Source organism: Paroedura picta, chromosome 9 (assembly GCF_049243985.1).
Source record: "Paroedura picta isolate Pp20150507F chromosome 9, Ppicta_v3.0, whole genome shotgun sequence".
NCBI classification, from domain to species: domain Eukaryota; kingdom Metazoa; phylum Chordata; class Lepidosauria; order Squamata; family Gekkonidae; genus Paroedura; species Paroedura picta.
In genome coordinates, this window is record NC_135377.1 from 17,414,880 (window position 1) to 17,442,296 (window position 27,417).

General features: G+C 42.5%; 1 protein-coding gene across 3 annotated transcripts in view; it reads left to right on the forward strand.

The window, feature by feature from the left end:
* Window positions 1-27,417, forward strand: part of ANGPT1 (angiopoietin 1) — a 155,156-nt gene that overhangs the window by 93,596 nt on the left and 34,143 nt on the right. For all 3 annotated transcript variants that reach the window (XM_077351660.1, XM_077351661.1, XM_077351662.1), the window contains 3 exons: window positions 6,828-7,060; window positions 15,836-15,963; window positions 24,885-24,986. In XM_077351660.1, the coding sequence (XP_077207775.1) occupies window positions 6,828-7,060; window positions 15,836-15,963; window positions 24,885-24,986 (463 nt within the window). The remainder of the gene's footprint in view (window positions 1-6,827; window positions 7,061-15,835; window positions 15,964-24,884; window positions 24,987-27,417) is intronic.

Sequence of the window (27,417 nt, forward strand, 5' to 3'; positions counted from 1 at the left end):
TGGTGCACACGCGCAAGCGCGGCCCGGCACAGCCCTGCGGGGAGAGGGAGCCACGGCCCAGTGCCAGGGCCTTCGCGGCCTGGTGCCAGGGCCTTCATGGCCCGGCACCGGGCCGCAACCCGGTGGTTGGGGACCACCGCCATAAAATACCAATACATTTCAAAACTGCATCACAAACGGCGGCAACCATTCTCGTCTCTAATAAAACTCTGGACACTTCAACACTTCTGTTCCCAGGTGTGAATTTGCTCATATCGCTGGGCGATGTTAGCCCCAGGGGCGATATTCGGCTCTCCAGGGAAAGATCACCATCATAATGTATCAATGTGCACAATAGAACCTGTTCCATATATTCATTAGAAAGGCATTTTATGGACAATTCACACATTGCATTGTTAGACATTCAGAAATATGACGTGTCAGTGCAACAGCCATATGTTTGCAAACAGCATGTGCTATGCAGATCTGATCACTAGAGAAGCAAGAATGGAATGAATGTGCTCCTTGGAAAGTATGCACTCCATGAAAGAGCTTGCTGCAGCGTTTTATATAAATGAACTATAAACATTACGAAATGCCAAACTTGGAGCATAATTCCAAAAATATACATGTTTTTTGTTGGTTTTTTTGCATGTAGGATCTTGCAAAAGAATCAATTAAGATATTTACAGTGCAAGCATAAACAAAATCACACCCTTTTTAGTCCATTGGCTTGGATCCACCAAAATGTTTTTTGGGGATGGAACAATTTACTCCCATGGCACACGATTTCATGGTTAACCCTTTCTGCTGCCGTCCAAAATGCACTCCAAAATGCTGTGGGAGGACAGAGGACCCTCTAGAACAGCATTTGGGGGATATTTTGGGCTGTGTGAGGAAGCTAATGAGAAATTTTAACTTCATGGGCAGAAAATCTGCACCTCATCTGCAGAAAAACTGTGGTGGATCCAAGCCATTGAATTCCAATAGAAGACTGTAATTCTGTTCACGAGCCTCTTGTGGTGCAGAGGGGTAAGGTAGCAGACATGCAGTCTGAAAGCTCTGCCCATGAGGCTGAGAGTTCAATCCCAGCATGTTTCTGCTGAGGTTGGTCAAAAAACTCTTCCAATATGGGAAACTATATGAAAACTAAGAGCCTCTTGAGCAAGGCTATTAACAGTAGAATGTTTTGAAGGACATCAACTCATAGGATCACCAGAAGTTGGAAGTGACTTAGAATCATAGAATCATAGAATAATAGAGTTGGAAGGGACCTCATGGGTCATCTAGTCCAACCCCCTGCACTATGCAGGGCACTCACATCCCTATCGCTCATCCACTGTAACCTGCCACCCCTTTGCCTTAACAGAATTAGCTTCTCCGTCAGATGACTATCTAGCCTCTGTTTAAAAATTTCCAAAGATTCAGAAGCCACCACCTCCCAAGGAAGCCTGTTCCACTGAGAAACCACTCGAATTGTCAGGAACTTATTCTAGATGTTTAGATGGAACTTCTTTTGAATTAATTTCAACCCATTCATTCTGGTCTGTCCCTCTGGGGCAAGAGAGAACAATTCTGTTCAATCCTCTATATCAGGGGTAGTCAACCTGTGGTCCTCCAGATGTTCATGGACTACAATTCCCATGAGCCCCTGCCAGCATTTGCTGGCAGGGGCTCGTAGGAATTGTAGTCTTTGAACATCTGGAGGACCACAGGCTGATTACCCCTGCTCTATACGGCAGCCTTTTAAATGACACTTCTTGATGACACTTATTTGGATATTTAAAATCTAATATTTAAAAGATTTGAGTCTTCAAGGCAGGCTTTCTCAACAAGGGTTTTATGAAACCCTGGGGTTTTCTTAATGGCCCTGGAAGGGTTTCCTGAATGGGTAGGAGTTGGCTAATTTTTAATATATTTTTAAAATGTGTTAAACATTTATTGGGTGATATGACCATGGAAGGGGTGGGAAGGAGAGGACATGTACACAGCTATGCTTTCCAACCATATTTTGCATGATCACAACACTTCTAGGGTTTCTCGAAGCCCGAATAATGTTTCAGAGATTTCTCAATGGTAATAAGGCTGAGAAAGGCTGCTCCAAGGTTTCAGATTTCTTTACTGAACGGCATATCCACTTGGGCAGCATTATTTTACTGGTGTCACTCACCGATCAAACCCAAGCAATAGACTTTTAAAATCTAAATTGGCATTTTTTTTCTGGCTCTTAGCTGGGATCCACCTAAATATAGAGTTGAGATGTGATTATTAACTTACAGTACTTTTTTTCTAAATGAAAGAGAAATGAGGCAAAGATTCTAACCACTGGGGGCTGCTGATTTCTATGTAATTTCTCCTATTCCATTTTTATATTTTGAGGGTCATTGTTGGCATAAGATAGAAAAATGAAGCAAACCCAAAAGAATGAGTGTAAGGCGCTAGGATTCTTTTTATTAATCACGAGGAACAAAAATCTTAAAATTACATCACCTTTGTATGGCACCATAATTGACGTAACCTTCAGAACATCAAGATGTGTCATTTGTTGAGTGGTAAAACATCTGTAGGCTCCCTCAGTCTCCAAGCCAGTAAAATTCTAAATGACATCATCACACCATTCTTCTTCAGGCAGTTTTCCTGTCAATGCAATTAATTGCCAACTCATGATGACCATAACTGAGGATTAATTTACTGTCATCTAAAGGGGTGTATGGTGAATAACAAAGATGACAGAAATCTGTATTATGGAAATCATCACACACACATGTGCAAAGAGGATCAAGATAGCTCTGTGAGGCAAATATATCTGCCAATATATTGTCTTTGTTTCCTACAATACATGCATTTTCTAATGTCCGAGGATCGAGAATCGAGATAGCTCCGTGAAGCAAATATATCTGCAAATATATTGTCTTTGTTTCCTACAATACATGTATTTTCTAATAGGACATTTTTAAATTCTGGTGCCTTGGGCTGTGTAAATACATTTGAAAGTATGGAGCAGCCAACCCAGTCAAAAGTTCAGTTTCAGCATATATAGAACTTCTCCACCAACTTTCCTTTAACTCTGCTGAACATCTTTGTTCTTTGATACATCTGGATCTACTGCACCTTCAAGAAGATCAATAGAACTAGCCATGGGTGCACTCAGAAAAGGGAAGTCAAGCTGCTGTCAGGGACTAATACACTTGCACAACAAGGCTTCTGTTCTCACCACTGAACAAAAACTAGGTTTTTTCCCTTCTCCTTTTTCTTCTTTTTGCCTGCCTTCTCGCATTCTTTTTTTCCTTATCCTTCTGAGTGTAGCTGCTTGCTCATACTCTTCACACCTGAAATCATTCTACGGAGCCTGTGTTAACTAACTTCCATTCTTGGGTCTTTGTGTTATTCTGCCTTAATAAACTTAATTTCAGATTTTGTTCTCCTTGGGATTTATACACCTTCCAAGATTATCATAACACTTCATAGCAGAGCCAAGAATAATTGTGGGGACCATTCCTTTAACTGCAGTTCAGGCCTAAGCAGAGTAACTTTCTAAGCCTATTATCTTCAATGTACCTTGAAGAGTAACTTTGCTTAGATTCTTTGGCTTGCCATTGGTTATGTTGGGCTTGCAATGGCATTCCTTGCTTAGGTTGGTTTGGTTTGGATACTGTAGTTCAACATTTGTTCCATTGGGCTTATCATATTGCTCCTGGCTTCTGCTGCAGTTTGATACTGATCCTATTGGACTTATGACCTTGCCCTTTCCTTTAGCTGGTTTGGCTTGAATTGTCAGGTTTGAGATTGGTTTTGTTGGGCTGGCCCATGCTTCTGCTAGAATTCTGTGGTCTGATGTTAGTTCTGTTGGGCTTCTTGGTTTTCACTTGAAGGATTTTGGCTAGTTGTTACTTTTGTGTGTTTATTGGCCTCTTTGCTGTAGAGAAAACATGGATAGGAAACAATAAAGACAAGTATAGGTTCAGGGGCATGTAGAATTGGACCCCGTGATCAAATTCATTTCAAAGTTGTGGATGTAGAAAGGTAGGCTGGGTACCCCACAATTTTGATGGTGTTTTCTTGAATATCAGCTACTCCAGTCCCATCCCAGAACCCCCAACCCTCCCCCCCCCAAGATTAATAAATGCAAACATTTCATGTTTTTTGTTTTTGTTTTTTGTTTGTTTGTTTGTTTGTTTGTTTTGCGGGGGAACTAATCAAAATTAGAAAACTATACTGAAGACCCAAATAATCTAGAGTACTCTTGTGGAAACCTCTCCTGTAATCTACATCTGAAAAATTCCATTCCCCCCAAGTGAGCATCTCTACATCTGTAAAGCCCACTTAAACATTTTGTTTCGATTTTCTCAAAAAGACTAAAAAATGACAATCAACTTCACTGAGAGAGATTTCTAGCAGAGTGAACCTATCATGTTCTTCATCATTTCCCCTTTGGAAGAATAATTATATTACTTATCTGGATTAGCTCTCCAGTGACAGTATTCACTTCCCTTTTCAAAAAAGACACTGCATAGCTATTAACTCTACAGTCTGAGAGCATTTGTGCTGACATATTTCTTCTGCCACCTCGCAGAGTAATTAAATATATTTGTGGAAAACAGACTTTTAAAAACTTAATGTCCTGCCATGCACTAAGTAGGAGCCAAGACCTGATATTGGGTTTCTAGCCAACTGAAATGTGTAAAAATGTGAAGCTTTCCTGCAGCCTAAGAGGACTTGGAATGGGGAATAAGACTCCATAAGCTGCAAAACTAAAGAGCCTCTTGATGCGGATGAAGGGGGAGAGTGTAAAAGTTGGCTTGAAATTCAATTCCTGGTAAATAGATGTGGAAGAAATGGAGGTAGTGACAGATTTTATTTTCCTGGGCTCCAATATCACTGCAGATGGGAACTGCAGCAAAGAAATTAAAAGACGCTTGCTCCTGAGGAGGAAAGCTAAATTGCACCTGAGCAACTAAAAAATACTTTGGAGGAGAGGCTGACTAAGCAAGATGCATCAAGATCAATTCATATAACAAATGGGGGGGGGATGAAATTAGAGAATGCAGAAAAAGAATCTTCCACAGTGAAAACTCCTGACAATTGCATCCAGGAATTGTGTCTTGCATTAGATTTTAATGGGGAGCCACTGCACCCATTTATTTATTTTAATTAAGATATATCACCTTCCTATTCTTAAACTTCCTCGGGAGGTGGTGGGTTCTCCTTTCTTTCAAGATTTTAAGCAGAGGCTAGATAGCCGTCTCACAGAAATGCTGATTCTGTGAATCTAAGAGGATTGTAAGTGGGTGGGCAGAAGGGACTGTGTCCATGCTTGGCTCTTGTGGCCCTTTCTTGCGTGCCCAGGGAAATGCAGATTGCCGCTTTGGGTTCAGGAGGTGAATTTCCTCCAGGCCAGACTGGCTATGGATTTTGGTTTTCCTGGGCATCATCTGGGCATGGAATTGAGGTCACTGTGGTGGGCAGGAAGTTGTGATTTTCAACCATTCTGCAGGGGGTTGGATTAGACAACCCTGAATATCCCTTCTATCCCTATGATTCTATGATTCTAAGCTTTGTAGCAGAGCAATAACAGTTTCCACTGATGTATGGATACATTGTTTGATTAACCATACAACTACATACAAAACAATGTAAAATTGAGTTTAGGGCAATCTGGCTGAAATGTGGGGTAAAATACACAATTGATGCAGAAATAATTCATTTAATCAAGTTACAAACATTTATCCCTTTGGAAAAGTACAATGATAAAATGCTTTTCTCTTTCATGCAACCATGCTCTGGTCAACTAGCCAACTGTGAGTATGGGGAAGCTTTCCATATTGCCAGAGCTGGGGCAGAGCTGTGGGTGGTGGGCTCCAGAACAAAGCCTGGAGCATGCTGATGTCATCTGCCAATGATTGCCCAAGAGCCTTTTTCGTTTGTTTGTTTCTCTTGAAATGTCTCAGATGTTTTGCCGGACAAGCTTTCAGCGGTGACCTCCAGCCTGCTCCTGGATGCTACTGTTCTTGATGGAAATTTGTTTCATCTAGTTTTAGCCACCTAGATTTGCCATCTAGATTAGAACTTGGGAGAGAATCAGTACAAGATGATTTTTTCCTACCACCGTAGCTCCTTTCTGGGGGAAAGTATCTTGTGTACATTGCTGCCTATCTTTCATATGTTACCAGGCCAAACATTTGTCAGCCATATTCCAAAAATATGACTATTCCTTACTTGGTGAGAAACGGCCCTTTAAAAAGAGATGAAAGAGTGTTTCCTTTATTGTTGCTTTATGTGCTTAATGGCTTCAGTTCTTGGCTTTTCACTGTGACTTAACCACACTTTCCACACCACCAAATGACTTAGAGTTAACATGCTATAGCTCTATAGCGATATAAAAAGTACTGATTTTTAAAATATATATATATACCAGTTATATGGCAATGAAAATGGTGGCTAGGAGAGTATGATGGAAGGAAAATGGCACCAACTTGGGCAGAACCTTTAAACATGTGTACTTTACCATCCAGATGGCAAGACTCATCATTGGGACTACGGTCTTTCCCAAAAGAATTGGAAGCAGTCTTGATGATGTCTGGGCAACCCATTTTCTATAGTAGCATTGCAAACATGTGAATACTAAAACATTGTGAGATTCAGAGACAGAAAGCCTGTTTTTGCCTCTCTCCAGCAGACAAACAGCTGTTGATTTACATCAGGGGTGGGCAAACTGTGGTCCTCCAGATGTCCATGGAATACAATTCCCATGGGAATTGTAGTCCGTGGACATCTGGAGGGCCACAGTTTGCCCACCCCTGATTTACATGAATATTAACACACACGGTATTGTTGTTTTTCTTCCCCAGTCTACTGGAGCACAAAATCCTTGAAATGGAAGAAAGACACAAAGGGGAACTAGATACCTTAAAGGAAGAAAAAGAGAACTTGCAGGGGTTGGTATCACGTCAAAGCTACATCATTCAGGAATTGGAAAGGCAGCTGAGCAAAGCAACCACCAACAACAGCATTCTTCAGAAGCAGCATCTGGAGCTGATGGACACCGTTCACAGCTTAGTCAGCCTTTGTTCTAAAGAAGGAGGTAAGGTGGCATCTCACTGAAAAAAAAATGAGCATGATATCATTAATAAAAAATGCTCTCCATATGAATTTCTTCTCTTCTTTTAGGATTCCAGATTTTTTTATCTTGTTCACGTGCATGGTCCGCTGTTCCTCCATTTTTGGTTTTGAGCCTTTTGTTCAGATCACTGTGCAAGAGTCATCATCTGCCATAGGTTTCAGCTTTCCTGATGTCCCCAAGTTTGATTAAAAGACAACATGGGGAGGAGTCTTGATGGGGAAGTGTTATGGCTCAGTGGTAGAACATCTGGTCTGCATGACGATAGTCCCTTATTCGGTTCCTGGCAGCAGCTCCATTTTAAAAAGACCACACAGTAGATGATAAAAAATACCTCCATCTGAGACCTGGAGAGCTGCCCCCATTCTGAGTAGACCACCCAGACCTTGATAGACCAATGGTCTGATTCAGCATAAGGCAGCTGTGTGTGTTTGTGTGTGTGTGTGTGTGATTGGATCACTTGACTCTATCAGTATCATTGTTGCACTGTGCTTTAATCATAGTCCTTGTGTCTGCTCTTCATATCATAGCACCCAAAAGGATTGCTCCGGTCTACAAGTATTCTTGAAAATAGAACTGTGGATAACAAATGGAAACAAGCTTGGGCTTGCAGAGAAGTGCATCATACACACACATTCCCAGGATTTACTGTGGCTTTGTGATCATCTTTAAAAAATCACCGAAATATAATGTCAAACATTTTAAGAATCCACCATTTGTAACAAAGGCACTAGTTCAAGTTGCGCATATATGTGGTGTGTTGTAATTCCAAGATAATACTGCTCTCCCTCTTCATTGTTTATGTCGCTCAAAGTCCTTTCCAAAACCAACAGGGCACTCATGAGCAGAAGTACGCCATTCGAAGGCCAATTGACTTCAGCTTTGCTCATGGTTGCAAGGCAAAAGCAAATCAAGCTGAGGCGAGACCAGCATTCAAGCTACATGGTAAATTGTATCCATGCTGGTCCTGTTTAATGTACAAGTAGATCCACAAATATGCTCAACTGGAGGATCTGAATATTCACTGACATAAGTCTAATTGGTCTGAGCATCACAGTTTTGTCTGAATCACATTCCCCAGCTACAGGAAATTTCCAACTCTGGCATTACCTGCTGAAAATGGCTGCAGAGAGGAAGGAAGGAAGGAAGGAAGGAAGGAAGGAAGGAAGGAAGGAAGGAAGGAAGGAAGGAAGGAAGGAAGGAAGGAAGGAAGGAAGGAAGGGATACCTACCTCCATTTGAGATTAAAACAAACCACTGTCAGACCTGTGTGTGACAATGTACAGCTAAACCTTTCCTGATCATTTCAGTGGGTAACGATGTCGATCTGCAGTAGGACACTGGTAGTCTTTAAGCAGCAGCTGGACAGGAGAACCAGTTTGGTGTAGTGGTTAGGAGTGCAGACTTTTAATCTGGCATGCTGGGTTCGATTCTGCACTCCCCCATATGAAGCCAGCTGGGTGACTTTGGGCTCGCCACAGCACTGATAAAGCTGTTCTGATGGAGCAGTGATATCAGGGCTCTCTCAGCCTCACCCACCTCACAGGGTGTCTGTTGTAGGGAGAGGCAACGGAAGATGACTGTAGAGAAATTCTCTACCTTCGGGTAGAGAAAAGTGGCATATAAGAACCAACTCCTCTTCTTCTTCTTCCTCTTCTTCTTCTTCTCCTTCTTCTTCTTTTCATAGATGCTTTAGGTTGATCATGCATTGAACAGGGGTTGGCTTGTATGGCCCCTTCCAATTTTAAAATTCTATTATGATTTTTAACAGGTAGAGTCCACTAGCACCTTGGAGGTCAACAAGATCATGGGGGTATGGGCTTAAAGAAATAAAGCTTCCTTTGTCAGGCATGAGCTTTGACCATGTTGGTCACTAAAGTGCTACTGTCCTGACCTGGATAGCACAGGCTTGCTTGATCTTCTCAGATCTTGGAAGCTAAGCAGGGTCAGCCTTAGTTAGTATTTGGATGGGGGACCGAGGAAAAACAGGATCTTGATGTGGAGGTCAGCAATGGCAAACCACCTCTAATATCTCTTGCCTTGGAAACCATGCAAGTTCTCCATAAATCAGTTGTGACTTGACGGCAAAACCAACATCTAACGGTGCTACTGATCTCAAATCCAGCCTTCCTTATAAGATGCTCTATAACAGGGGTAGTCAACCTGTGGTCCTCCGGATGTTCATGGACTACAATTCCCATTAGCCCCTGTCAGCAAACGCTTGCATGGCTCATGGGAATTGTAGTCCATGGACATCTGGAGGACCACAGGTTGACTACCCCTGCTTGAGAAGATTAGGATAACTAGGGCAGCCATAGTATTCTTCTGACACAGCCCATCCCTGAAGTACATCTGATGACTTGCTGTCTTTTTGCTTTGTAAGCAGAGACAGGTGTGTGGTAACTCTCCGATCTGTATCACTTACAACTCTCCTGGACATGCCTACTATCATCATATCCCAGATAGCCCTCCCATTCTGTCCCTAACAGCTGAGGCTTTATCCACATCCACACTGGTCCTTTAATCAGACTGCAATGAAAGCAAGAACTTCATGACCGAATGTGACTAAGTAATGCAACATGAAATCATCATTTGGGGGAAGGAAAGGAAAAACAGCAACAGCCCTGCCAGATGGACAGGAGCAGGCCTTATCTATGCCCAGTCTGTGTTTCCCACTTAGAGGTCTAAGGGTTTGTGGAGGTTGGTGCCAAAATTATGCAGCTGTAGGGTGCAGTAAATGTCTCCCCCATGCAGGCTGTACCATAGAGACCAACTGTTTAAGAACTATGTAAGATCAAACGTACTAGCCTCTGACCACCACTGAAAATCCTAGAAGGCAATCAGGAGGTCAATTTTAGGTTACTATAACAACTGAATTTGACAGTTATTTGAGAAGTAACAAAGCACTACAGCCTTCTTAGGAGCACTGTATGATTAGAAGTGTCAGCGGAAGTTGAAATAAGCTCACATCAAGATAACCATTCATCCATTAGTAATGAATTGCTTACTTTCTCAACAGAACAGAAACCAATAAACAGTCTGTTTTGAATTTCTTATGCATAGCATTGGATCTTAAATTACTAAATGAAACACAATGAATTTTGCTTGGTACAGCTGTTTTTCAGCACCACCTTCTATCTCACAATAATAGAGTTCAAAAAGATCCAAACAAGTGGCTTTTGTAGTAGTTTAGTTGAGGGAACAAAGATTCTGGGGTCATTGTTCAAGCTCAGTGTGTGTGGTGGCAGCAGTTCCCAGAAGATTGTATGACTTTTAGTTGGGTTCCTATCCAAAGGCTGGCTGTGGGCATCCATTATTACCTGCAAAATTTAGCTTTTCTCTTTCCACTTCAAATGTTGGGAAAGCTGCATTGCTGATGAATCCTTTCTTGGCATGAGACCTGTGAATGCACCTGGTGCTCAGATTTTTCATTAGCTGAGACATTTTTGATGTAAAAGATGTTCTTCTGAAAAGTGAGGATGTCTTCTTGGGGGAAAAAAAATCCCTTTTTAGTGACCATCCATGAATTGCAGGTTTTTGTTTTTTTTTTTTGAGCGAGAGAGCTTGAATGTGTTCATATTTCTGAAATACTGTTGTTTTAGCATCATGTTTTGCAGCTTCTTCTCTGCATCACCAGACCAGTCAAAACCAGACCAGTTTTTCTTTTGCCAGCAAGTCACAGCCAACTTATGACAACTCAGTAGGGCTTTCTAGAGACATTCAGAGATCTGCCATTGTCTGCCTCCATGGAATGGCTCTGGTACATCTTGAAGGTTTCCCATCAAAATACTGTTTAGTTTTCAAGATACTATGAGATCAGGCTCGCCTGACCTATCTAGGTAGCCAATTCAGTTTGTCTATCTGTTCTTGATTGGATTTGGCTTCTATATTTTAATCTGTTGACCCTGTGATCATAAGCCCTCCTTTCTTAATCTGACAAGGACTCCTGGGAAATTGGTACACTCAGGGGATGGAGTCATCTTACAATCAATAGGAAGAGATTGGAAGAGAGCAAAGAGATGAAACTAGAATCCTGACTTTAGTTCTTATGTTTCAGGCTAATAAGAGATTCTTAAGCAATTCACAATTACCTAAAATCTTAATGTTTAGACGCTCCAGTACACTTTCTTTCAGTACTCTCTGACTTTCCAGAAGGCTGATATGTTCTTTCTAGTACCCTCAAACATGTTATTTTGAAACACAAGTACTTATCTTGAGTTTTTAGCTGACTCTGAAGGTCTCTAAAGGCACTTTCTATCCATACCAGATCAGGGACTTTTCAGAGTTAACTCCTGCTTGACCAGGTAGGGAAATTCTCCTCGCACTAGAAGATTTACCCCTTTCTTTGGTCCAAATGGGAGTTTTTGCATGCTTCCCAAACTTCCTTGCCAACTACCCCCAGTTCTCCTGTCTGTGTTAAACTGCTCTCAGTCAGGGCTGAATTCCAAAACTGTCAGTACTTGACTCTTCTCAGCTAGGGCTGAAGTCAGACTGAATTCTCCTCAGCATCCAGTTCAGATGTTTTTCTCTTGTCAGCTGATACTAACCAATCAGATCTCTTGGAAATGTCTGTCTCTCAAGGCTATTTGGCTCTGTGAAGAATTAACCCTTCACCATCTTTTATCTGTTTACACAGCACTTCTAAAGCTTTTAAAAACTGCAGTCCATCACACCACAATCACAGAAGTCCCAGATTTCGTTCTAAAAATTATGTCATTCACATATTCTGTTGCAGAATTGTAAGGGCAATGTGCTATCTACACCTTTCCCCTTATAACTCCACATCAGAAGTTGCTTTAAAAAAAAAAGCTGGAACTTCAGAAATCATGACAATACATTATGATGTTAGATCACAATTGTAATCACTGACTTTAAAAAAAAGAAACCTTGAGAAGTCTTCTTGTGGTTCAACAGGAAACGTAGTAATCATGGGTGCAGAAAAAGCCAGTTGAGATGTGCTGAATTGCTAGGAAGGAATGTAGTGAAACAGCCTGCTGGACTACCATAAATCAGTTGATGAACAGATGAGTCAGTCATTCAAAAATCAGCTTCTTGTTGGTGACTAATGAAAAGGTCATGTGCCAAACTGGTGGGTGCTTGAAATATCCCTCAGTCTATCTGGATTAAATATTCAGCTGGCCCCATTCCAGATTCTTCACCCAGTTTCTCCTTCCTATCACAGTCTCTGCACCAGATAAGTTTTGTCGATGCAGGTCCTAACAGCATAGCAATGTTTTGGTGGTCAAAGGGGATACCTGTTTCTTAATCAGCAGGGTCTAACTCACAGGATCCATCCTTAGGGAGTGGTCCACCCAAGTCTTTGTGCTCTCTTGAGTTAGCAGCACATCCCTTGGTTTGAGCTCCCTGGCTGCATTTTATCAAAGCCACCATGGGAAATGGGCAGGGCTGTCTGAGATGCAGCCCTAATTTTATAGAATGCCCTTTCGGTCAATTCGGCAGATGGTGTGTTGCTATTGGCATTACTTTTACGTTGCCTTAATTTAATTCATTGCTGTTTTGTTTTAGTGTTATCTAACTTGGAAGCCCCTCTGCTACTTTTAAGAAAAGCTGGAGAGAAATAAATGTATTGTTTAAGTAAAGTGAGACGAAGAAGGCTGCAAACATTTAAAAAAACCCAGAGTAGATCATGAGCTCTTAATGTAACAGTAGCTCTGCTGTGCTCTCCCCTCTCTTTAAAAGATGTCTGTTAAACTTTTACTGCTCTTGTTATTTGACATTTATAGGGTGCCAATAGAGTGAGAGGTGCTAATCCTGCCATTAACTACTTACTAGGAAACATGAGTTTTATATATTCTAACGTAACTTTCAATAGAACTTCCATCGTTTTTAATGGGCACAGGTTCTATGTCTAACGGGAGTCTAATTTCAGAGGACCGAGTGTATTGTCAATCTGAAATTAATTGTTGAAGCTTTTTTGTTTTTGGTATATGTGTGATACTACAAAGCTCTTTAGACCTATTTTCTCCTTCCTAAAGATGCAGGATATCCATCCATTAAAAACCATGTAAATATAACCATGTTGGCTGCATTCCATATTCGAAATGTGGTAAAATTCTGAAATCAGGGTATGATAGGGAGGTGAGCAAGCACCAAAATTCAGATTTGGGGATTGGGTTTGGAATTTTTTCTATAAACCAGAACTTCTGAATATTTGAAATTCTTCCCCAGTCTACAGGAAAAAAATCATGTGCCATGAGGGCAGCATTAGGGAAAGGAGAGCAGAGGAGAAGATGGCAAGTCCTGGGGGCGGGCTGGTCAGATGCCCTGGGCACCACTGTTAGGCTGGTAGAAGGGAGAGCCAGCTTGGTGTAGTGGTTAGGAATGTGGACTTCTAATCTGGCGAGCTGGGTTTGATTCCGCACTCCCCCAACTGCAACCAGCTGGGTGACCTTGGGCTCACATAGCCCTGATAAAGCTGTTCTGACTGAGCAGTAATATCAGGGCTCTCTCAGCCTCACCCACCTCACAGGGTGTCTGTTGTGGGGAGAGGAAAGGGAAGGTGACTGTAAGCCACTTTGAGACTCCTTTGGGTAGATAAAAGTGGCATATAAGGACCAGTTCTTCTTCTTCTTCTTCTTCTTCTTCTTCTTCTTCTTCTTCTTCTTCTTCTTCTTCTTCTTCTTCTTCTTCTTCTTCTTCTTCTTCTTCTTCTTCTTCTTAGCTGCTTTCCCTGGAACATCATCCCCCTGGGTGAAAAGCATTCTGTTAACTCTTTCCTCCAAGTTGCCATGCCTGGAGATCTTGCTCTATTACACTTGATCTCCAGATGACCAAGGTATTTCCTGGTAGCCATTTCAGCCTCACAGTGGAGTGGGTGTGCCTACCATCTGTTAGGCTGAAATGGCTTTCAGCCATTTCACGTATCCATTTCTCTTTCCCTGCTTGAAAGTGCAGGGGTGTAAAATGGATGGGTTAAATGGCTCACAGTCATTTAAACCTGACAGCTGATGGGTGGACTCACTCTCCTCAGCTATTAGGTTTAAATGACCTGAACAGCCAAACTGGACCGGACCAAAGTCTGTTTATACTGGAATCCTACTGCTCAATGACTGTATCAATGAAGTGTGTAAAGTTTGCGTGGACCAAAGTCTGCTAAATGTTCCAGGAAGGTGCTTTCCCCGAACATTGGCTGTGAACCAGGCCACGTTTGTGCTGAATTTTGGCTTATGAACCAATTTGTGCCCATCTTTAAGCTGGAGGCTTTCTTCCCCTCACGGTGGCCTTCCAAGCACAAATGGGATGTGCTTGATTTTTTTTTAACAGACATTCCCCACTCCTGCTGTGAAGCTACAGGGAAACAGAGTTTGGTCTGAGAAACCCGAACCCAACACTTTAAAATAGAGCATATCTAAGTTTGGCCCTGCATCCTGCATTGGAAGAAATGCCGGCAGTCTTTCACAAATATAGTCTCGTCTGGCCTTGGTACATCCTTGTGCCAGCCAGTGACTCATATCCTTGTGCCGTTGCCAACTTTCCTTTCAAAAAATGCGCTCTCTCTTTTTAGCCTTAGTTTTCTGACATGCAGAAATTTAGCAAGTGAATCATTTCCTAAGATTCGATTCAAGCGGGTAGCCATGTTGGTCTGAAGTAGCACAACAAAAATAGAGTCCAATAGCACCTTGAAGACCAACAAAGTTTTATTCAAGGTATGAGCGTCTGAGGAAGAGTGCATGTACTCGGAAGTTCACGCCTTGAATAAATCTTTGTTTTGTTGGTCTTAAAGGTGCTATCGGACTTTATTTTTGTTCATTTCCTAAGGTTGATTCTCAAAACAGAAAAGCAGGTCCAGTAAAGCAAAAAACCTGGTCACCCTCTTCATTAGAGCGATATCTGTTAGAAATGTCTTCTTAGGCGAGCAGGTCACAGACAGTCAAGTTTGCAATTGGTGGTGATGGAAAATTCTATCAAGTCACCGCTTGTTCTGTCAAGTCACAGCAGCCCCACAGGTTTTTTTCAGTAAGAAATATCGAGAAGTGGCTTGCCATTGCCTGCCTCTGTGTAGCAATGGTTGACTCCCACAGTGGTCTCCCATCCTAAAGGTAAAGGTAAAGGTATCCCCTGTGCAAGCACCTGGTCATGTCTGACCCTTGGGGTGACGCCCTCCAGCGTTTTCATGGCAGACTCAATACGGGGTGGTTTGCCAGTGCCTTCCCCAGTCATTACTGTTTACCCCCCAGCAAGCTGGGTACTCATTTTACCGACCTCGGAAGGATGGAAGGCTGAGTCAACCTTGAGCTGGCTGCTGGGATTGAACTCCCAGCCTCATGGGCAGAGCATTCAGACTGCATGTTTGCTGCCTTACCACTCTGCGCCACCAGAGGCTCATGGTCTCCCATCCTACTACTAACTAAAGCTGACTCTGCTTAGCTTTCAAGAGCTGATGAAATGGATTAGTCTGGACCACCTATGTCAGGGCAAATCTGCAGTTGCCATCAACCAAAAGAACCACATTTACTTCCATCCCAGGCATGATGCCTGCATCTCAGTGAGGCTCATAGCTTACCTATTCCTCTAGTGGTAATTTTTTAAAGCATGGATCACAAACCTACCACCAGTCTCACCTGGAAAGGTATTCCATGGATAAATGATGCTCAGGAGACTCACAGGTAGCATACAAAAGGGTCACATGTATCTCCCAAGCACCGAGTGAAAATCAGTGCTTTCAGTGAAGCATTCTGCTGCTGCCAATATCATATTGATTTTATTTTTTGTTTTGCAGTTCTGCTAAAGAATGCAAAAAAAGAAGAGGACAAGCCATTCAGAGACTGTGCTGATGCTTACCAAGCTGGCTTTAACAAAAGCGGCGTCTACACTATTTATATTAATAATATATCAGAGCCTAAAAAGGTAAAGGGAAAAATTGGGCAACAAACAGCGGAGAGGGTTGTTACTGCTCTGTTCAAATGCCTCCTGGGTAGAATTCAAGGAATTAGAATTGCTGTTTTTCAGCCCTTTAATTTCCCATGGCAGCCATGGATCTTCCTGCCCATTCTCTACCTGCCATCACCTGGAATCCTATTCCCTGTAGTTGGTGTGGGAGAATGATGGATAACTAGACCAGAGAAGAAAAAGATGGATGGAGCCATTCCTGCTTCTGCTTCCTTAGCCAAGGGCATTTAAAGGTATGCATCTGGACTCTATGGTGCAGGGCCAAAAGCACACAGTGTTGTTATGACAGATTCTGGCTGCAGCTTGCTTCAAGAATGTGGAACTTGTGGACATCTGAAGAAAGGAATTGGGGACAGTAGTATCTTACCGTCCCTTAGAATTGTATCAAGTAGATCATTGCACAGTTCAACAAAAATATTGACGTTGGCATGGCAATTGAATTGAAATCATTATTCTTCTGAGCCGATGCTAAATTCGGGCAGTAGCTCTGAGGGCCATTCTACACCAGGATCTATTTAGCAAATTGGTTTCGGAACGGAAAAAACGCCATTTTAAATAGTGGAATTTGTCGTTATGCATACCTGCCTTTGTAGTGGAATCCAGTTGCGTTTCTATCATTTCCCACAGGTTTCCGGTCTCGGCAAAAATCGCTAGCCAGGAAGCGCTATTGCCGAGCTTTGTCCCACCCCTGGCCGTCAATCAAACGAGCAGCCAATGGGCGGCTGTTATCATGCTCCCGAAAAGCCCCTTTGCCTTTAAGTAAGGTTTAAAAAAAAACAAGTTGCAACGAATCTGTGTTGATTCGTTGCAATGGAGAGACCCATCTAGCTAGCAGGTGGTGTTTGAGCTGCTGTTTCATCGTTGCCACACTCCCCCCGAGTGAAAAAAATACCCCCCCCCCCGCATGGGCGTGATTTTCGGCCGAAAATAGAGTGAAAAATAAAGGGAAAATAAACCAGCAAACGGGGCTGTGTGGTGCTTGTTGCTTGGTGATTTAAAACAGCTCTGGGGAGGGACTGCAACCGGGGAAGCCTCACTGGGTAAACGAAGGCTCACCGGTGCGTTGATCTCCGCTCGCTCCAAGAAAAAAAAATGGCGATCGCTTCGCCGGAAGATCAGAGGAGAGAGCCAGGGGGAGGGACTTTGCAGAAACCACAACAATGGTAACGCACAGGACTTTCCTGCTAGTGTTGCAGATTGGTTGCAAGAGTGTAGTGCTTTCCGGAGGGTGAATCCACTTTTTGGGATTTCCCTGAAAGCGCTACAACGAAGCGCTTTTTGTGGATTGGTTTCAGGAGTGTCGCAGATTGTTAACGACGTTGTGCATAACAACAAATTAGTAGCGATTTCAATTTGCAACCATTGTGCAATTTTGAACGAGTGCAGAATGGCCCTGAGTAGTCTTGTTCGGCTTCAGTATCAACAGGTCTCCTCCCATAAGTCTGCCCTAAGCAATCCACTGACACTGTTACTTGTGAACCAGAGAAGATGGGCACAACCAAAATCGATTCCTGATATGTACTTGATCATCAGAAAGCAAATCTGTGTGGGAATATCCTAAGCAATCTGTCATTAACAGCAGTAGGAATGTCCTACTGACAGCTTTCTGCTCTGTTCAAATGCATACTGTACTCTGTGGAGGTGCAGTTGTCTGTACCCAGCCAGTGCATTGACATCTATTTATTCCCCTGCTGTTCCATATATGCCCACAGCTCCAATGGGCTGGTGCATTAAAACAGGATATAAGAACAATGCCCTTCTGTTTCCCTCTCATATAAGAGGGAGTTTAACCATGTGGCAGAATATTGAGTTGGAAGCATGGAAGGCATTCCTTTGGACTGCACATGACCCCAGCTTTTACAAGCAAAACTCCAGGCAAATAGAAATCTACCACAGCAGAGAGACATTTATCTCTCTTAATTGCTTGCTATGGAGATTTTAACGTAGGGCAGCATTCAAAATTGTGATCCTCCCCCTACAGAATGAGATGGTATGGCCCATTCTACCTCCTTATGCCCAGGTAGGAGGTACAGGTCTTCTGCTATAGGGGAAGTCCTCCTGGCATTCCCTCCCCCCACCATTTCCTGCCTTGCTGAAGTGAGTGAGATGGAGGATAGTTCAAAATCATGCACAATGCACAACATAACTCCACATAACTTTATTGATCATGGGCTGCTTAGATACACTTAGGATTGCTCTCCTAGTCTTTAGACTGATTAGGCTGATCCTGCATTTAGCAGCTGGTCGACTAGATGGCCTGTATAGGCCCTTCCAACTCTATGATTCTATGATTTCAACATTAGAGCCCATCCCAATGTGTACCAAGATGACCGTCAAAGAGAATTCAGGGACCATTGGATGGATTCTTCTTTTTTTTTCCTGTGGTTGATGCCTCAATTTCCCTGGCATCTCATTAAAAAAGCAAGAATGACAGTATATTTTAATGATAAGCAGCAGCCCCCGAAAGCAAACTTCCAAAGGGCCGTAGCGAACCCCGTAACTCTTTTTCTCCTCATTAAACCGAGCACAATTATCCCGAGGGGGTCTAATTCCAGTTAGAAGCAAATCATTATCATTGTAGACAAGTTAAACTCGATTCTCCTTGCATACTGATGATTCAAGTCGTATTTAGTCCACCACCAAGGAGGTTGAAAAAGAAGGTCATTTAAATTCTTCTTACCTCCCCCAGATTTCTTTCTTATTCAGATTTCAACCTCAAGACACGCTAAAAGGTGTTTAATGGCTGAGTGCCTTGACCTTGTCTGGGACATGAGCCAGTAGAGGACATTTGTTGGCTCGAATGGTGGAAAGCTAACATTTATAATCGGCTTGCTGCTCCCGTTAATGTGGCAGGTGTTCGCATGCACCACTGAGGAGAGTGCCAGACCACACAGTGAATCATTTACTGCTGTAAATCTCTCTATCATTGTCTGATTCCTCTGCTTTTTTAATTTCCCATGTCGCTCAAAACAAGAAAAAATCAAAACCTGTTTAGAAAAGGATTTTCAGTCAATGAACGTCCCGTGTATATGCAGAATATTTACTTTCCTTCCCGTATGAAAACATTAGCTTAATAAGGATTTTAATATGTGGAAATGGTAATCAGCACAGTTCTGGGATGCTGACATGAATGTTAAATGAGATGCATGTATTGCTTAAAAATGCCTGCAATAAATCCAAGACCAATGAAACCACATGCTGTAGATAAATGTTTGCACTGAAATGTCATTGCTAAAGGGAGCATGGAGCCAAACTGTTTCTCTTCAGGAAAAAGGCACTTCTTTAAGGGGTTTTGTTTTGCCTTTCTCTAATAAGTTCACATTTTTGGAGCACTGAACAATCCTTTCACCTCTGATACACAATCGGGGACTCATGGTTGCGTATGCCAAAATGGAAATGGTACAATGGGGGAATAGGACAGCCTTCCATGAGGACAATTCGCCTTTGAGTGAAGAGCATAGAATTGATTCAGCTATGGATGAAATGGGTTTCGCTGGGTGGCTGATGAAGGAAACAATTCAAAAGAATTAGGCAGTGACCTCTGTGTGATCAGGCCATGTACAACATTACATTTACCAGTGCATGTCACAAGGTTTCCTCTCTATGGTCTTGCGTGAGAATCCTGAGACCCAACCTGAATGGATAAGATTTCCCAGACCTTTCTTAAATGCCCCAAACAGCAACATGGTGGATAGTTGCACTCATTAAAAAAATACAGACATTTGGAACAGTAGCAGTGTCATTATAGATAACAAAAGCAAGGAAGGAAATAAGCATGGAGAAAAAAGACATGCTAAGCAAAAATAATTCTGAGTATATCTTATCAACTCTGCTTTAAAAGAAGGAACAATTTAATTCAAACACTGATCTGTTCCATCAATACCTTTTCCGGACGAGGGGGAAAGGCTGGGCTGGTGCTCATGTGGCAGCAGAGCTAATCGCTACTTCCACTTATGTCACTGCCAGCCCAGGCCTGGTCTGGCCCAAATCAGGCCCTTACTTGCCCTCACTTGCTGCAGGTGCCATCGGAGCCTATGTTATCTCAGGTCCATCTGGTAGGGAAGAGTCAAACCTTCCTCCCCCTGCCCTAGGACAACTACGGTGTCTCAAAAAGGACACCAAATGCACAGCTCTGACAAGCTGCCTGGAGAATTTTTTTTTTCTGTTTCAGAACGTGGTATTGCTACTGCCCCCCCACCCACCCCAATGCCATGGCTGCCTTATGTGGAGGCAGAAATCTGGGTCAGACAGGGTCCACCATTGAAAATGGTCCCCCATGACGACACAGGAAGAAGTGGTCAAATGACCCCACTGCAAACTCTCACCAGCGGCCTGGCATGACTGTCACCATGCAGAATAAGTACAAGAGTGAAACATTCCCCTAACCCAAGAGATTCCTCATTTTATCTCAGAGAAAGGTGCCACCATTGGGGGAACAGATTTGTAAAATCCAACCCAGAGGTAGTATATAGGATTATATAAGGACTATCATGCAACATAAAATACAAACAGTGAAAGTCCACACTGGTTCAACTCCTGGATACAGGTATGAACTAAATCGCTGTTTGCATGCACCTGCCATCACGTGGGGAGCCACGTCCCTGATGGCACAATCCCATGAGGCCTCTGGATATGCAAGAGGGGAATGCAGTCACATGGGTAGAGCCATTTATGGAAGCCTTTCCTGCCTAATCGTTCCTTTCTCTCCCAGCTGTGCTGCCAGATGCATGAGACAGCAGCAAGGAACAGCTGTGGTACAGCTGCAAATGTGAAGGAGGCCCTTCACATTCTTAAATGTGTACTGAGGCACAGCCATCACTCATAGCCAAAGAGGTTCAGTGGGTTATATTTTTGTCTTGAGGGTGTACATTCTCCTCCACTGTGAAAAGACACGTCAGAGGGCAATGCCCATTCTCCAGCTGAACAGCCAAATGTATGGAGATGATGGTGTAGTAGCAGAACCACATAGGTACTGGTGGGTTCTAATTTGCTGTACATATTTGGGGAAAGGGATCAAAGGTGGTAGAGTAGGCAGTCCAAACTGAAGATCATCAGGAGAGGTTGGAAATAAAGTGGCAGATACTGTGGGAGTCTATGTTTTAAGGCTGTCATGGAGAACGTGGCGTTTTGAACGTTCCCCAAACAGAATGTAACGTTTAAAATGAGCTCTGCAAAACAATGCCAGCAATAATAAACAACCATGAAAATACCTATTAAAATCAGTTGGAGACAATGTCAGACAGAGAAGAGATGAACAATTTAAAAGTCTAGATTTTTTTTTTTTTTAATGGAGAGCCAGCTTGATGTCGTGGTTAGGAGTTCAGACTTCTAATCTGGAAAGCCAGGTTGATTCCGCGCTCCCACACATGCAGCCAGCCTTGAGCTTGCCACAGCCCTGATAAAGCTGGTCTGACCAATCAGTAATATCAGGGCTCTCACAGCCTCACCTCCCTCATAGGGTGTCTGTTGTGGGGAGAGGAAAGGGAAGGCAAATGTAAGCCGTTTTGAGACTCCTTCGGGTTCAGGTAGAGAAAAGCAGCATATAAGAACCAAATCTTCTTCTCTCAAAAGAGTGGAACCATCACAGAGACTAAATTATTGCTAGCTGGGCTGTGCACACACATTGACGGATACAGCCTTGTGCTGCAGCAGTCATTCACAAATGGATCGTTCCTATGTAGACCTCACAATCCAGCTGTGAGTGACAGTGCCTTATTCAATGTTGTATGGATGCAGCCTAGATATGGGATTCATCTTAGATTATAATTTTGCCTTCCTTTTAAGTAGGGTTTCCTTTAGCATATCTCAGGACAGGAGGATTCATTGGGGAGAAGGTGTCCCTTCAACCTATCTGAGTCAATCCGGATTTAAAGGTCAAAAAGGAGCACCTTGAAGTGCTCTGTTGCCTTTCAGAAAAGACTGAAAGGCAACCGAGCACTTGCAGAGATGATGTCATATGCTTCCTTTGTATGTGGACCAAGACAACAAAGGGAGGGCTGCATTATGGTCCAGCTGAATTTTCTAAGTTTTCTTTAAGTGCAGAACTTAAAGAAGCAAAGTCATCAGGACCTATGAAGCTCATAAACAGCCCTCTGCCTGATAAAATCAGAGTCCACTAGCACCTTTAAGACCAACAAAGATTTATTCAAGGCGTGAGCTTTCAAGTGCAAGCACTCTTCCTCAGACTATGAACTGACCATCATGACAGTGGGAATATATAAGCAAAAATTAATCCTGTTACATTAGTAAACTGTGTCACACAACCAAATACAGCTATATGATAATTCTTTGCCAGAACAGCCAATCAATCCCCTGGAATCCAGTTGTAGTTCACAACCAACACAGGTACCCATTTGAATCAGCCCTCTGCCTGAACATCCTCAAACTCTAGGAGTAATCCTGGGAGGGAAAACTTTCAGGGAGAGTGTGACCTATCCAGTCCTTTCCCTCAGTCATGAACAATTCTTTATTACTGGGTAAAAGGTAAAGGTATTCCCTGTGCAAGCACTGGGTCGTGTCTGACCCTTGGGGTGACGCCCTCTAGCGTTTTCATGGCAGACTCAATACGGGGTGCTTTGCCAGTGCCTTCCCCAGTCATTACCGTTTACCCCCCAACAAGCTGGGTACTCATTTTACCGACCTCGGAAGGATGGAAGGCTGAGTCAACCTTGAGCTGACTGCTGGGATCGAACTCCCAGCCTCATGGGCAGACAGCTTCAGACAGCATGTCACTGCCTTACCACTCTGCGCCACAAGAGGCTCTTTATTACTGGGACTGAGTTTAAATATATTTCATCTCAGCCAATTCATCACATATGCTAACCAAGTATTGTAGGTCTTAATTGTTAACTGATACCCGACCCCAAATCTGTGGAAGTTCTCTATATGCAGTTTCTCCATCAAACCCCCTGGGATTTCACACTGGAGTGATCAAGGAGGTGAACAGTAATCCTTCACCACCACCTTCTGGAATCTACCTGTTAACATTGACTTGGAACCACCACAAAACTATCTCTACCAAAATGCCATGATTCATGGTATTAGAAAGCCAGTGAGAAACCAAGAAGAGCCAACAGGCTTAGACATATCCTGGTGAAATTCACCTATCATGTTATGCAAATTTGACTTAGACCCGAAATTAATTCATAAGGAAAACTGAGATGGATCCCACTAAAACAATCGGCAAGTGTAGATAGGTTCAGCTGTTGAGTCAATACAGATTTTATTTGCCAAACTGTCATAGCAAACCATGAATGGTTCACATTCATGTCACATCAGTAGATGTAACAACCCTTGCACAGGTTTAATGATCTCTGCTGGATATAAGCACATAATTCCTTTTTGCTGTTCTCATGGAACTCGTCAAATAGACTTTAGGTTCCATTTGATCACATTCATTGTGACTTTTTCTCTGCTTCCTCTGCCCTTATAATCTCATCTGTTTCCCGTGTTCTTTAGCATATGGAAGAGCAATCCAGGAAGCTGATAGGCATTGGATTCAGGGTGGGAAACAGGAATCAGTTCTTTACACAGCAAGTGATTAAAATATGGAATATGCTGCCAGAGGATGTAGTGATGGACACAGGCTTAGAAACCTCTAAAAGAGAATTATGTTCTTACATAAAGTTGGGAGAGAATACCTAGGCACCTGCGTACTGTTATTATTAGAGGTAGGCATGAACCAGTTCATGAGCCACAATTTGAACACTTGGCTCCATTAAGAGCCGCTGAACAGATGTCAACCCCCACCAGGAGAAAGGGAGATCTGAACTGTCTGTTTCAGTTCAGGGCATTTTTGGCTTAATTCAGGGTTCGGTTCAGGACCCATCCTGAACTCTGAACCAAAACAGAATTTTGAGGTTTGTGTTCATCCCTAGTTCTTCTAGCTTTCATAAGGTAAAGGTAAAGGTATCCCCTGTGCAAGCACCGGGTGATGCCCTCTAGTGTTTTCATGGCAGACTCAATACGGGGTGGTTTGCCAGTGCCTTCCCCAGTCATTACCGTTTACCCCCCAGCAAGCTGGGTACTCATTTTACCAACCTCAGAAGGATGGAAGGCTGAGTCAACCTCAAGCTGGCTGCTGGGATTGAACTCCCAGCCTCATGGGCAGAGCTTCAGACTGCATGTCTACTGCCATACCACTCTGCGCCACAAGAGGCTCTTAGCTTTCATACAGTTCCCCATATTGGAAGAGTTTTTTGACCAACCTCAGCAGAAACATGCTTTAGGGCAAATAGGAAATGAACTGCTTAATCAACCATAGGTGGGTGATGTTGCAACAACCCTGCCAAAGCTTTGAGAGTTTGCCAAACACTTTGTCAGGTAATTATCCAGGACCAAGGACCCATTATTGTCTCTCCCACTCCACCCATGGCACATTGATGGCTAAAAACAAACATCACTCTATAAAGGAATGTAGGCAGAAAGGTCCCTTCCCCCAAAGAAAAATCATATTATTAGAGGGTGGATTAACTTCATTATGAGGAAAGACCTGCACACTGTAGCTTAACAATAGTTTGGTGATTTGTAGGTAGAAGACATTGCAATGCATTCATTCTGTGTATTTAGTTGTCCTATGAGATTGGTGGGAAAGGGGGTGACAATTTTTACATGGCTCATGCAATTAACCTTCAGAATTAATTGATAAAGTATTGGCTCTAAAAAGGTTAAACGAATTCATGCAGTATGAGTCTGAGGCAGGCATAGGAAGAGGGAGTACATCTCTTTTCCAGATGCTAGAATGATACAAAGATTACAAATTAGCATTCTATCTCATTGGTGAACCTACCTTAATTACCAAGGTTGTAAAACTGATCTAATGGGATCAAGGGGCCCAAGTCACCAGGGTGATTCTTACATGTTTATATTTCTGATCCTAGGTCTTCTGCAATATGGAAATTGCAGGGGGAGGCTGGACAGTTATACAACACCGAGAAGACGGGAGTCTAGACTTCCAAAAAAACTGGAAAGAATACAAAATGGTAAGATGGGGAATTAGTTAGAATGCATCACATCTCCAGATATATTGTTTTACTGTTATCATTCTTGTTTTGGAAGTGAAGCTGAACTCTGGGTCAATAATATGGGCTGGGAACCTGGCCATAAAACATGAAAGCCAGAAGATGCCTTACTAGTCACCATGCACACAATGAATCTGGATTCAATTATAGGTACAATCACTTCATGAGGTTTTGTTTGTTTGTTTTGCATTTTTTCCCTTTTCTACCCACATGGACACTGTTATTTGGGGGGAGAGGAAGGTGCAAATGAACTGAAGAGGCATCTACAATGGTTCCATTTGCTGGATTAATTTTACAAATTATCTTAATTAAGCATGAATTAAAGATGGAATGGGGTATGCATGGCCAATCCCGAAATCAAAGAGGTGGATGCCAGCGAGGTTAAACCAAATTGTTGAAGTTAATACTTTTAGTTATTGAAAATATCACAACTGTTATATTAACTGATATCACATACAGTACCTTGAAGTTGCTCACAAATTCAAATATACCAGGCAAAAGACACTCAGATTATATAAGAATTAGCGTTAAAGTGGAGACATTAATGATCTTTTCCTGTCTTCTAGAGATCAAAGATTTGCATATATAGGGTTTTTTTTTATGATTGCTGCTAAAATCAGCCTAACACACCATTGGAAATCAGCTTTAGCAATTAAGCATTAATTCAAGCCCTGCCTGTTGCAAAATGGATAAACTAATTTACAGTGAGTCCTAAACTGATTTACACTATTCATTGGACCCGTAATTTTAGTGGGGTGTTACTCTGTTTAAAAACGCATTTTACGTTTTAGAATTTGGCAGCAAAACCCTGTAATAATGTAGGACTGGAATCTCTGTTTTACTAGAGACAAAACGTATTCACCATTCTTTTTGCAAATGAGGTGTGGACTGCATTTAAAAAATCTTATACCAACTAAGCATGTTTGAGAGCTCGTAATGTACACTCAAATGTTTCCATTGTACTCTCCCTATCAATTAGTTTGGTGGAAAACAGCTTTCAAGTGTATTTGTTTTTCTAAAAAAGAAAGAAAGAAAACAAACTTACCATAAGGAATTTGGCTTAGCATGAGAGGTATGGTTTTGATTGCAACAAATATATTCCATGTAATTTAACGACTCATGCTAGGGAATCACTTTAGTTTCACAGATGTTCTAACATGATGGCTACCCTAGATTATTTCAGCATGATTATTAGGAGGTTACTTGGACCAATCATGCTGCTTATGGTACAAGGGTAGCCTTTTAAAATCATTTAAAGAAATTGTAAGATGGGAATTGTGGCAGTGATATTAACTGGTGCAACAGAGCCATTGCAGACTTTAGCCCTTTTTTACACGGGGTCTGGAGGCCCTGGACTCTGTGGGGCAAACCCAAAACTCTCTCCTACAGGGCGACCTTGTTCCATTTCAAAAGGGCTTGCTAAGAATATTTTCCATAAATAAATGTGTTCATATTGAAATCTTTCTCTCAAAATGCTAGAATTCACTGAGACTGGCACTACATTTACGACATGTTCCAATAGAATTAGACATTAAACCCTCTCTGTGTGTACACAAAACAAGATGCATGAATTTATTTGTAAAATGTAGCCATATCAGGCTCACCACTTGCTTGTTTATTGAGGGAGGGCTGCCACTGGAGGCCCACTCTCTTGCCCGCACTTCCTGGACTGGCATGTAGTAAGGAGTTTTCAGACATGGCCAAAGCATCACCCAGACCGTTTATGCACTGAGAACTTCACTGCCCCAGCTCCCATGCAGGAGCAAAAATTGGGGGCAGATGAGGTGCACCAGGCCAAATGCCCCTCCATGTGGGTGCAGGAAGAGGTGGGCCAACCTGCCACAACCTGCCTGCAGCCCAGCATGAAACCTCCAGTGCATAAATGGTCCCATTGTGCTTATATCTACCCAGATGTGATACCATGCAACATCATTTCTGCAATCCCTCTACCCCCAAAATTCCCAGAGATGGCAGCCAGCAGCCTGGCATCCCTAAAATATATAACTTTGCTGTATTCAGAATGTAGCTGCAACACTGTGTCATTTATAGAGAAAAGCCAAAAGAAACATAGCGTAGCTCTAGGAATCAGTGGTCTGTCATATTTGGGGACAAGTATATGGATCTTCGTGTTTTCCTGAAATGTCTAGCTATGTGGCCAAACTCTGGGTAATATTTGGGTCCACCCGGCTTTGTGAATGTACATTCTGTTTCATGAAAATGAAGTTGTGAGCTATCATCAATGTTGCAAACATAGAGTCAGAATTGAGATGGGCTCAGATTACTCCCCACTTCTCAAAGAAGTTCAGTACTGGACCAGTATTCTCCTTGATCCATGACTAGCATGAAGCCTGCAACTGTGGCCTTTCATACAAAATAAAAAACACCCTGTTTT